Raw genomic sequence first — 13,131 nt, 5'->3', positions numbered from 1 at the left:
ATAACACAAAAACTAGGAGCGGAAGTAGGTCATTCAGCCCTTCAAGCCTGCTCATCATTCAATATGATCACAGCTCTAAACACTACCTTTCTGCTTTCTTTCCATACACCTTGAAGGTGGTCAGATGAACTAGATTGATATCAGGACTAAAAGGCTTAAATTAGGAGATGAGATCGACACAAGTAGGCTACTCATCCCCATAAAGCTGCTCTGCCATTCAGTTAAGAAGTTGGTTGATCTGACAGCAACCTTAACTACACTTTCCGACCTGTTCCCCATAGCTTTAAAAACACTATCAAAAATTTATCAAACTCAGTCTGAAATATATTCAGCAACTCATTTTACAGTGGTATCTGAGAAAGGGAATTCCAAAGATTCACAACCCACAGTTTAAAAAAAACTCCTCTGCCTCACTATGGGAGACCCCTTATTCTTAAGGCATCCTCTAGTTTTGGATCCACATGAGAAGAATCATCCTCTGACTCTATCCTATCAAGCCCCTCTTTATGTCTTATTTGTTTCATTCTTCAAAACTTTAATAAGCATAAGCCCCACTTTCTCAATGTTTCCAAGGACAATACCGTCATTACAGGAATCAGCCAAATGGTTGCATAAACTTGAAATCTTATGTTTTTGAGTTTAGAAGGTTGAGCGACAATTTAATTGAAATGTCAAAATGATTTGATTGGATAGAAACATTTTCCACAGTTGGGAGAACTCAGAACAAGACTGTAAAAAAGGAGAGCTTTAAAATTAAAGTGCCTTGGGATATGTATTAGTGTGAAGGTCATATATAAATGCAAGTTGTCATTGTATAGTTTGATGACTCTGGAATGAAATAGGGAAGCACTTTACCCATACAATGGCTTGTAGAAATAATCAGAATTCTGATGGTACAGAAGGAGGCCATTCGGCCCATTGTGCACCCACCAGCTACATTCTCTTCCCCCAGAGGAGATGGATGCCAAATTGTTGAATATATTTAGTGCTGCAACAATCTTGGGGAAAATCAAGGGATATGGGTACTCTGCAAAAATGTGCAGTGAATGCTGAGAACCAGCCGTGATCGGCCTAAATGGTACAGCAGGCTTAAAGGGCCAGGTAGTCTACTCCTGTTCCTATTTACAATGTAATTAAAACAGACCTATACCTCAAAATCTAGTCTGAACGTGAGAAAATAGTAATCTATTTTATGCAGTGTGATGATCAAAAGTTTAATTACTTTTTCAATATTTAACTTTATGCAGTGCAATTGATAGTTGTCCATTTACTATAGTGCCAAATGTGAACTGTTTTAAAACTTCTCACCTAGTGCCAGGCTGTTTAACAATAACAAAGAACATGTTTTCAAAGCCAGCACGAAAACAAGAAAATGCTAAACTGGTTTCCTGCTGCTTTCACAGAAGCTGGCCCCGCACGGTGGTAGTCAGTGGGGGCAACTCACTGTGGTATCCAGATGGTCCTGAAACGTTTTTGTACTAGTTTATCTGGAACTCTGCCACATTAATACAAGTGAGGAGAAAGTCCCACCAAGGCTTCTAACACCAAAACAAGGATGGATTACCCTGACTGAGCGCACTTCATGTAACTAAGACAGGTGTACAGAGGTCAAAATTTCTTAGGAATGAATAGAGAACTTTGCATTACTATGGAGCCATGCCAGACATTTTCATAAGTTACATGATCACATCAAACTCTATTCAATAACGACAATAACTTTATTTTTTCTGAACAAAGCTTTCACTTAAACAGGCTATCAAAGGTTTTTGCTGGCAGAAATAGCAAAGCTGCTGAAAAGACACTGACTGACGGATGGAACATGACACTGCACTGAAGGTGTTCACCTCTGACTGATTGGTTAGCACTGTTGCTCCATGTCAGAAGTGTATGGACTCAAGTCCTCGCTCCATAGTGGAAAAAGAAAACAAATTCAAATGAAGTAAGAGAGTGCTGCATACTCAGGGATGTCATCTTGTAGCTGAGACCTTAAACCTTTTCTTTCTCTCTAAGTGGATCCAATGGCCAAGGTAGGGAGTTTTCCCCAAGTACCAGCCAATATTTGTCCCTCAATTGAAAGCTCTCAGCTCAGCTTCACCAGATCCCAGAAAAGGCAATCTCCTACTCTTCGTATTACTTTTAAACTTATTTTATTTCAGGCTTCATGAGAGAACGAATGGTACTTGTGCCTGCTTTACTGTGCAATAAATTGTTATCCAAACTGTGGGAGAAGCAGGTTACATAGATTACCGAACTACACAAGAAAGTGCTGTACAAGAGGATGATGATTTTAATTGAAGTTCAGCAAACTAACAGCAAATCACTTTCTCAAGTCTCTAAGTGCACATCAAGCAAAAGAATAGAAGGGTTTGACAGGCAATTCAGTACATCGTCATGATCTATTGCTTTGAGCCATACAGTCTTCCCACACAGACGTTAATATTCACTTGCAGCACCACGGTCCATCATATCATGGGGAACCACTGCCCTCTCCTGGTAACTGACCGAATGAAACATCCATATCATGATAAAAGATTTTTTTCAAATCAAGTCAAACAAGAATTTTATTAAGCTAGTTAAAGGAATTGAATAGCTCAAGCAATAGGATCGAACGTTATGTTCCCAAATTAGACTGTTGTTGGTTTCACAAGTACAGAAATCAGTACTTCATTGAAGCAATCAGCCTTTCAACGTTAAGTCTGGCAGCATCCGTGGAAAGAGAAAGAAAAAGAATGAATGTTGAGTCCAATTCTCAGAAGGGAAGAAAAGTCACTCTGAACTCAAAACATTAACTGTTTCTTCTCCACAGATGCTACCTCATCTGCTGAGGTTCGCCAACACTCTATTTATTCTAAACCTCTCATCATCTGCAGTATTTTTTGATTGTATTTTTGATTTTTAAATTTAATTTCCTTTTTGAGATGATAGATTTAAAATTATTAATTGAGCTGTGATAAATAGATTTGGAAACACAGAGGGGAGGAACAGCAATTGACTTTTTCACACTTTGTGTTGAATGTTGAGCAGGTTCAATCATGACTGATCATCCAACTCAGGACGATCTTTCCGCTTTCTCCATACACCTTTGATCCCTTTAGTCCTCTGAACTATACCTAACCCCTTCATGAAAACATTCAATATTTTGGCCTCTACTTTGTGGTAGAGAATTCCACAGGCTCCCAACTCTCTGGGTGAAGAAATTTCTCATCTTAGTCCTTAATGGCCTACACTGTGTCCTTAGACTGTGACCATTGTTCCGGACTCCCCAGTCATTGAGAACATCCTTCTTATGTTTTTCCTGTACAAACCAGTTAGAACTTTCTTGGTTTTTATTAGAATCCCCCTCATTCTAAACTCCACTGAATATAGTCCTAACCAATCCAGTCTCTCTTCAGTAAATATTCCTGGGATGGCAGGACTCAATCTGTAAACCTTCATTGCACTCTCTCCAGAGTCAGAACAGCCTTCTTCAGATAAGGAGACAAAATCTACACACAGTATGCCAGGTATGGTCTCACCAAGGCCCTGTACAGCTGCAGCATGACATCCGTCCTCTGTATTAGAATTCTCTTCCTATAAAGGCCAACACATAATTCGCTGTTTTCAGCGTCCGCTACACCTGCATGCTTACTTTCAATGACTGGTGTACACAAGGTCAAACTTACTGCCACTCAGATAATCATCTGCTTTTCTGTTTTTGTTACCAAAGTGGATAAGCTCATATTTGTCCACATTACACTTCGTCTGCCATGCAGGTGTCCATTCACTCAACTTGTTCAATTCACATTGAAGCTTCTCCACATCCTCAGTTCATCCTCCCACCCAGCCAGATTTGAGTCACCTGCAAACTTGGGAAATATTATATTATATTTAGTTCCCTCATCTAAAGGATTAATACATATTGTGAATAGCTGGGGTCCAAGCACTGATCCTGGCAGTACCCCACGAGTCAGTGGCTGCCAATTAAAAAAGGATCTTTTCTCCCCCCACTCTTTGTTGTCTATCTGCCAATCAATTCTTCATTCCTGTCATTACATTACCCTAAATCCCAGGCTAATCTCTTATGTGGGATCTGATCAAAAGCCAGAGGTTCAAGTAAACTACAGGCTGCCTTTAATAAACTCTGGTGGTTACATCCTTGAAAAAAAAAATCCAGTAGATTTGTCAAGTGTGTTTTTACTAGACAAAGTAGAACAGGACATTAGTTTAAGGCAGTTTTTTTTATTCATTGACAGGATGTGGATGTCACTGGCTGGTCCAACATTCATTACTCATCTCTAATTGCCCAGGAGGCAGTTGAGAGTCAACCACATTGCTGTGCATTTAGAGTCACATGTAGGCCAGGCTAGTTAAGGATGGCAGTTTCCTTCTCTAAAGACCGTAGTTTTTCCTGACAATTAAATTACCATCACTAGACTTTTAATTCCATCTACCATGGCAGGACTTGAACCCAGGTCCCCAGAACATTACCTCAGTCTGGAAATGAACCTTTCAGCTCAGCGAGCAAACCTACATTCAAAACATTACCGGAGTCTCCAGATTAACAGTTGAATGATAATATCACAGGTCATTGCCTCCCTGTGAATGGAGTCAAGCCACAGGTCAGTCACATTTTCAGCGAATGATGGAACAGGCTCACAAGTCTGAATGGCTTCCCCCAAACTGAAGTTCTGAAGTCTTGGAGGTGGGCAGGTATAAAGCTACATATTCACTTGCTGCATAATTGCTCATATACTTGCACACTTTTTGATGGAGTGAACACATGAGCCACAGCATTATTTCCAACCCGAACTCTTAAATCTCTACTCCAGCACACTTCAACTGAGTGTTTCAAACAAATGAAAACAGAGAACTGTGGGAAAGACACAGCATATTAGTCCGTACCTAGAAAGAGAAAAGCAGTTTTGCCAAGCTCCCTTCATCATTCATCACAAACTTGGCACCTTCTCATCATAATTAGAGTGGAGCATCGTTTAGCCCCATAGCCTGTTCCATCATGTACGTGGCAGGTACTCATGCAACTCAACCAACGTTGCCTATCGCATACGTGGCAGACAAGGATGCCCTGAGGCATGGTACTTTGGCGAGACCAAGCAGAGGCTATGGCAACGGATGAATGGACACCGCTCAACAATCAAGAGTGCTCCCTCTCAGTGGGAGGGCACTTCAGCGTTCCAGGACATTCAACCTCGGACCTTCGGGTGACCGTCCACCAAGGCGGGCTTCAGGACAAGCAACAACACAAAGTGGCCGAGCTGAGGCTGCTGACCAAGTTTGGTACGCATGGGAATGGCCTCAACCGGGACCTTGGGTTCATGTCACACTATAGGTGACCCTATTGCACCCCACACACAAGTTTGTGGGGTGAATTTGTACTTGCAGAATTGCATTTTATTTTGCTCAAAAACTGCATGAATCCATGCAAGATTCTGTAAATCCATTTTTTAGATTGGAATCAGCCTGACCAGTCTCACACAGAGCAGCGCTCACTTTAAATGCATTATCTGGGTTAACATGACGGTAGGTAAAAACAATGACTGCAGATGCTGGAAACCAGATTTTGGATTAGTGGTGCTGGAAGAGCACAGCAGTTCAGGCAGCATCCGAGGAGCAGTAAAATCGACGTTTCGGGCAAAAGTCCTTCATCAGGAATAAAGGCAGAGAGCCTGAAGGGTGGAGAGATAAGTGAGAGGAGGGTGGGGGTGGGGAGAAAGTAGCATTGAGTACAATAGGTGAGTGGGGGAAGGGATGAAGGTGATAGGTCAGGGAGGAGGGTGGAGTGGATAGGTGGAAAAGAAGATAGGCAGGTAGGACAAGTCATGGGGACAGTGCTGAGCTGGAAAGTTTGGAACTAGGGTGAGGTGGGGGAAGGGGAAATGAGAAAACTGTTGAAGTCCACATTGATGCCCTGGGGTTGAAGTGTTCCGAAGCGGAAGATGTGGCGTTCTTCCTCCAGGCGTCTGGTGGTGATGGAGCGGCGGTGAAGGAGGCCCAGCACCTCCATGTCCTCGGCAGAGTGGGAGGGGGAGTTGAAATATTGGGCCACGGGGCGGTGTGGTCGATTGGTGCCGGTGTCCCAGAGATGTTCCCTAAAGCGCTCTGCTAGGAGGCGTCCAGTCTCCCCAATGTAGAGGAGATCGCATCGGGAGCAACGGATGCAATAAATGATATTAGTAGATGTGCAGGTAAAACTTTGATGGATGTGGATGGCTCCTTTAGGGCCTTGGATGGAGGTGAGGGAGGAGGTGTGGGCGCAGGTTTTGCAGTTCCTGCGGTGGCAGGGTAAGGTGCCAGGATGGGAGGGTGGGTTGTAGGGGGCCGTGGACCTGACCGGGTAGTCACGGAGGGAACGGTCTTTGCGAAAGGTGGAAAGGGGTGGGGAGGGAAATATATCCCTGGTGGTGGGGTCTTTTTGGAGGTGGCGGAAATGTCGGCAGATGATTTGGTTTATGCAAAGGTTGGTAGGGTGGAAGGTGAGCACCAGGGGCGTTCTGTCCTTGTTACGGTTGGAGGGGTGGGGTCTGAGGGTGGAGGTGCGGGATGTAGACGAGATGCGTTGGAGGGCATCTTTAACCACGTGGGAAGGGAAATTGCGGTCTCTAAAGGAGGCCATATGGTGTGTTCTGTGGTAGAACTGGTCCTCCTGGGAGCAGATACGGCGGAGGCGGAGGAATTGGGAGTATGGGATGGCATTTTTGCAAGAGGTAGGGTGGGAAGAGGTGTAATCCAGGTAGCTGTGGGAGTCGGTGGGTTTGTAAAAAATGTCAGTGTCAAGTCGGTCGTCATTAATGGAGATGGAGAGGTCCAGGAAGGGGAGGGAGGTGTCAGAGATGGTCCAGGTAAATTTAAGGTCAGGGTGGAATGTGTTGGTGAAGTTGATGAATTGCTCAACCTCCTCGCGGGAGCACGAGGTGGCGCCAATGCAGTCATCAATGTAGCGGAGGAAGAGGTGGGGAGTGGTGCCGGTGTAATTACGGAAGATCGACTGTTCTATGTAGCCAACAAAGAGACAGGCATAGCTGGGGTCCATACGTTTTCCCCTGGCTACCCCTTTAGTCTGGAGGAAGTGGGAGGATTCGAAGGAGAAATTGTTACGGGTGAGGACCAGTTCGACCAAATGAATGAGTGTGTCGGTGGAGGGGTACTGTTGGGGACGTCGGGAGAGGAAAAAACGGAGGGCTTGGAGGCCCTGGAGTTGTAGAGGGATTGGATATCCATGGTGAAGATGAGGCGTTGGGGGAAACGGAAGTCTTGGAGGAGGTGGAGGGCGTGGGTGGTGTCTCAAACGTATGTGGGGAGTACCCGGACTAGAGTGGCTAGGACAGTGTTGAGGTAGGTAGAGATGAGTTCAGTGGGCAGGAGCATGCTGAGACAATGGGTCGGCCAGGGTGGTCAGGCTTGTGGATCTTGGGAAGGAGGTAGAACCGGGCAGTGCGGGGTTCCCGGACTATGAGGTTCTGTATGGTCTGGGAGATGATGGTTTGATGATGGAGGGTGGGGTCATGGTCGAGGGGGCAGTAGGAAGAGGTGTCCTCGAGTTGGCGTTTGGCTTCAGCGGTTAGAGGTCAGTGCGCCAGAGTACCACTGCGCCCCCTTTATCTGCTGGCTTGATGGTGAGGTTGGGATTGGAGCAGAGAGATTGGAGGGCTGCGCGTTGTGAGGGTGAGAGGTTGGAGTGGGGGAGGGGGGTAGACAGGTTGAGGCGGTTAATGTCCTGGCGGCAGTTGGAAATGAAGAGATCGAGGGCAGGTGATAGGCCAGCGCGTGGTGTCCAGGTGGATGCAGTGTGTTGGAGGTGGGCGAAGGGGTCCTCGGAAGGTGGGCGGGAGTCCTGATTACGAAAGTAAGCTCGGAGTCGGAGGCGACGGAAGAAGTGTTCGACGTCATGGCGTGTATTAAATTCATTGATGCCTGGACGGAGGGAGATGAAGGGGAGTCCTTTGCTGAGGACAGATCATTCGTCTGGAGGGATGGGGAAAACCCGGCAGGTCTGGGAGCTGGGGTCTGGTGTGGGTGTGGAGCTGGGAGTGGGGGCGGAGCCAGTAACTGGAGTTGGTGTGATGGTGGGGGAAATGGGGGTGGAGTCATGAGCGGGGTGGTGTTCCCCTCAGGGTTCTGGGGGCCAGGAATGGTGACAGTGGGATATGTGGGGGGGGCGCGTCAGCAGAATGCAGGCGAGTGGCATTGGTGGAGGCGGAAGTGGTGGCAGACACGGCAGTAGGGGTGGCGGAAGTCACTGAGCGTGTGACATCAGCGATGATGTGAGGGGTGGAAGTGATGTCACGTGTGATGTATGAGAAATTGTGAGGGGCAGAAGTGGTTGTGGGGGCGGAAGTGACATCATTAATCAACGTGGGGGTGGCAGCTGCATGGCTAATGGAGTCCATGTAGTTCCAGAGGACGGGGGAATCTTCTGGAATGTTTGAGGAGCGCTGGTTATGGAGGTGGTTAGATAAAAGTTTGTTGTAACAGTTTTTGATGTTTGAGATGGAGTTGAAATACTGTTTGTTGAGAGTATGAATTCTCCTGAGGACGTAGTACAGAGTGGGTCCTTTGCAATTCTGAGAGAGTGTGGCCCTCAGCTGAGGCAGGGCTGACTGTAGAGAGGTTAGGTGCCGGCGCATTGCTGCAAGCATGGAGCGGAGGATCTTGAAGGAGAACTGTTGCTGGTGTTTTTGAATCTGTAGTCTGTGCTGTTTGTCCTGTTCGGGTCCAAACTCTGCTGGTTTAAAGGTGGTCTGGAGTCCGTGTGGGATGAGTTGGTTACGGAGGCAGGCATTGAGGAAGCAAATGTGGCTGTAGTAGCGGGTTTGTTTCAGGACATGGTTGAAGAGCTTCAGGGCAGAGGAAATGACCTGGGAGTTGCAGTGGGAGAGAGACTCCCTGAGAGATTCTTGTAGAGAGAGGAGGAAAACTTCTTCAAGGCAGGCATCCTTGCAAGAGGATTCGCAGTAGGGTTAAAATCAACTCGATAAAAACAATGACTGCTGATGCTGGAAACCAGATTTTGAATCAGTGGTGCTGGAAGAGCACAGCAGTTCAGGCAGCACACCAATTGTTAAAGTTCACTTGAGAATGTAACTTTTAAACGTTCTGCGATTTACATATGAAAGAACTGAAACCAACATTTTAATTCTAAAAGACAAGCGACTCAACAAACAATCCAGGTCTTTTACAATATATAATTTCAGTTACATCACACTGTAAACTTTTACTATAAATTCTGTGTCTTATGATCTTATACTCCACCTCCACCTGATGAAAGAGCAGTGCTCCAAAAGCTAGTGCTTCCCAATAAACCTGTTGGACTATAACCTGGTGTTGTGTGATTTTTAACTTTGTACACCCCAGTCCAACACTGACATCTTCTTACAAGTGACCCATTGTGTATTAATAGCTTATTTTCACTTAAATCCAACAAATTTGAGCAGATAACGTTCAAATCGCTCCTCCAACGTCCATTCAATCAACCAGAAATACAGCTCCCAGAAAATCATTTAGTTAAGGTAGAAGTTTAATGAGGTCAGGATCTAAAGATCAAATATATAGAAAACCGGTTGCTGTAGAATGAATTGATCCACATGTGCGAATTCAAACTCAAGCTATTTATTTCCAAACACAGAGTTCTTTGCGAAGAACCCAATTTACATTTACTTACTTTCACTAAATACAAAAATGTACGATTTCAAATGACCACATATAGTGATAGCAGAGCAAACTTTTAAATCATTACCTTGAATATTATTGCAATCGGGATGTCCTCTGACAGAGTATTGTGTCTCAGGTAGTACCTCCCTTGCTTCACAACCAGGTTTGTTCTACTTTTCTTCTCATGAGTAGAGCTGCAAATTGAGTAGAGTTCGGTTACTAATTGTTAGGTGTTATATAAGCTAGCAGAGAAGATGAAGGCTGTACAATAACGAACTTTACTTGGATGGTCAACAATTGGTTTTAACATTTTCATCTATAGATCAGTATTCTGACATACGAGGTGAAAAACGTCAGCTGAGAGTCCATCACTCTTAAAGTGCCTCGACAAGGTAAAAGTATCTACTCAAGACAGTTGTTCTTTTAAACAGTCCACACGTTCCATTGTGCATAATCAATGATTAAAAAATATGCATTTGCACTAAAAAGGCACAAGACTCCCAAATGTAATCATTTGACTCAATTCTGGCTTTATTTGAAATAAGCCCAAAATCTATTTCATCTTAAAGATGTTTTCCCTCAATTATGTTCAAACTGGAGTTTATTGCATTTAGAACAACCAAACCCACACTGAGTGCCCAAAATCCTCAACAAAGATAAAAGCATCTCAAAACATGCATGATGAACATCAAACCTTGGCGATATCTGCATTTTATATTATTGTGGCGACAAAGGAAATGAACTGCTTTCTGTTTGGGAAATCAGCATTAAGGATCAAACATTCCTGGGTCAGAATTGTACATCGCAAGACACAAAATAAACCTCCCACTTACTCGACCCCAAAATACATCTTGTCGCACTCCTGCTATACAATGTGGGAGAAGTCGACCATCTGCTTTTCAGACCCGCTCCGCCATTCAATAAAATCAGAGCTGATCTGTTTGTGTTCAAGATTCCACATTCCCACCTGTTAACCTCACTACTTTAGCACATTGGAAATCAAATCCAACTATTCCCAGAATCACTACAAATGTTAAAAGGTTTTTACAAAGTACACAAAATTCCCCATTTTAACTGTCTTTTATACCCAGGTTTATGCATAAACAGACACTACTACTTATTACAAATAGGGTTTTGTTGCAGCTAAACGTTTATGACCCATCAACACATACCTCTACTAGTCAAAATTCTAACTCACACATACAACTCCCTTTGCACATATAAAAAGAAAACAACTTAGGATATGGGTGAAAGGAAAATGAGGAAATAGTTCAGGTTTGATCAAAAACACAAATTCTTTTTATTTTTAATCAGTTTCACTGCTGGGTTAGATGGTCTCATTTTCCTTGATCGATATTTTACTTATTTTAAAGAAGTTTTTATCTATGGATGGAACTACAAAACCAATCAGGCAGGTTAATAGTGATAATATATTATGTAAGATGGAATAAGTAATTTGAAAGAATATTTACATTGTGCTGCAAAGCTGTCCTCAATTCAGTTTATATGCAGTCTTCAGTTTTAATTCAGTTTTACTATTTCACATTAAATAAGCTTGCACTTATAAATGTTGTGAACTATTGTAGAAATTGTGCATGGTTGAAGTTTTAAATCCAAAACAAGAATGGCTTGACTATGTTAGAAAAGGATTAGGTAAATATACGGTATCCATAGTTCTAACAGTGCACACTACTTAAGTGTGCTTAAACGTAAGCATCAACATTTCTAACAAATTAATTCTGGAATACTGTAAATTGTCAAAATCCCATGCTTCAAAGACTCCAGATTTAGTCAGCATTCACCTGTGAATGTGGCTCTGAATTCTATGTTAATAATTTCATTCATTTTGCTGTACCTGGTCACAGAGGCACCAACAGTTCCTTTTCTGTCTGCATCCACAATTATTCTGTTTTTTGAAAGTTGTTCCTGGATAAGAATTACTTTTTCAACACCTTTAACAATGAAATAGCCACCTACAAGAGACAAAGGTTTAACTACAATGTTATACTGCATGGGAAATTATTCTAATAAAGGTACCAATTATCTCCAAACCGATATATTCCTTTCTTCATTTATCAGTGTATTCAGTATCTACTGTCACACCTCACTGGGATAGCATGCTCGGAATCATCATAAAGTTTAAAGATTTTACAAACTTTGCATAATTCTCTAATTTACCCATCTTTTAGATCCTGGTCAGCTTTTTACACCTAACAAGGGTTACTGTTTATTATAAAAAAATTACAATCTAACTACAGACAATGAATTGTCAACATATAACTGCTAGTTTTAAAATTCTAAGTTCCCAGACAGATAGACAGAAAAGAAGAATGGGTGGAGGGAAAGACTGGGGAAGTTCAGTGATCCCTGTTCAAAGAGTTTGCCAAGATGATTCTTGTGCTGATTTGAATACTACCTCTCAATCTTCCTTCACTTGTTTGCTTGAGACAGAGAGTGACTGATTCACACTTATGAAGCTCTTTGACCTATCAAAGGTCATAGCTGACAAGGGAAATTAAACTAGCTTCCTTCAGGCTTGTGGGGCTTTTTACTGCACAGCCAAAGCAGTTCCTTCTCTTCAGAGGTTTGACAGTGTCTCCCTCAAACATTCACACCCCTAAGTTGTTCAGTTGGCCGGGAGTCAATAACAGTTGTTGACAGGGTAGAAGGCCTTGATCATCAATAACTGGTCACTCATCCGCAGACCAATCAGCTTTTTTGTTGCCACTCAAAGCTCCATTCATATACACCCCCTTGGATTCAGCTCATCTGAAACAAGGTTTCAACTTCTTACACAACAGCTGTGCAAACAGCACTTTGCAATGCATCAGGTAACTTGCTTTTTTAAAAAAAAAATCCTTGGATGGTTTTTTTTAAAAAGACAGTTTTTCCCCATTTCAGTCCACAAGAAACAGCCAAGTCACAACCTTTAACTATTGCCGTCTTTAAGAACAGGGAATTCTCTCAGTTTACAGACCAACAGCACCAAAAGCAGACTGACGACCGCTCATTCTACTGCTGGAACCTTGTTTGCCATCTTGGCCTAAACAAATGAAAATAATTCATTGATTTAGTTCACTAACACCTTTAATATCCGTGATTAGTTTCACAATTACATGAAATTTCTGCATGGTTCTGAAAAATGTGTCAAAGCAAGCGATGATTTTCTGTTGATTAGTATTTTTGAGGTAGCAAAAGCAAATAATTTATTCACAAATTTAACTTCAGTCACATTTATCAAAACCCTCTTCAGTTCCTCTTCACTTTCAGGACACTCATCTCTACATATAATCTGTTTTCCTTTAGATCTTCAGTACGTTGTTAGTCACAGAAACATAGAAAATAGGTGCAGCAGTAGACCATTTGACCCTTCGAGCCTGCATCACCATTTGACATGATCAGGCTGATCATACAATTTCAGTGACCCATTCCCACTTTCTCTCCATTGCAAGGGCCACATCCAGCTCCCTCTTGAACATATCTAAT

General features: G+C 43.1%; 1 protein-coding gene across 2 annotated transcripts in view; it reads right to left on the bottom strand.

The window, feature by feature from the left end:
- The window catches only part of polr3b (polymerase (RNA) III (DNA directed) polypeptide B), a 95,710-nt gene that overhangs the window by 72,716 nt on the left and 9,863 nt on the right, over positions 1 to 13,131 (bottom strand). For both annotated transcript variants that reach the window (XM_043709862.2, XM_087997074.1), the window contains exons 8-9: positions 11,501 to 11,618; positions 9,731 to 9,839 (exon numbers count right to left, since the gene is read on the bottom strand). In XM_043709862.2, the coding sequence (XP_043565797.1) occupies positions 9,731 to 9,839; positions 11,501 to 11,618 (227 nt within the window). The remainder of the gene's footprint in view (positions 1 to 9,730; positions 9,840 to 11,500; positions 11,619 to 13,131) is intronic.

The sequence above is a fragment of the Chiloscyllium plagiosum genome, unplaced genomic scaffold, assembly GCF_037043375.1.
Source record: "Chiloscyllium plagiosum isolate Xiang-an unplaced genomic scaffold, Cpla_swu_hap1 HiC_scaffold_19, whole genome shotgun sequence".
Lineage (NCBI taxonomy): Eukaryota > Metazoa > Chordata > Chondrichthyes > Orectolobiformes > Hemiscylliidae > Chiloscyllium > Chiloscyllium plagiosum.
The sequence above is the reverse complement of the archived record's forward strand: the minus strand, read 5'-3'. Positions and strand labels throughout refer to the sequence as shown.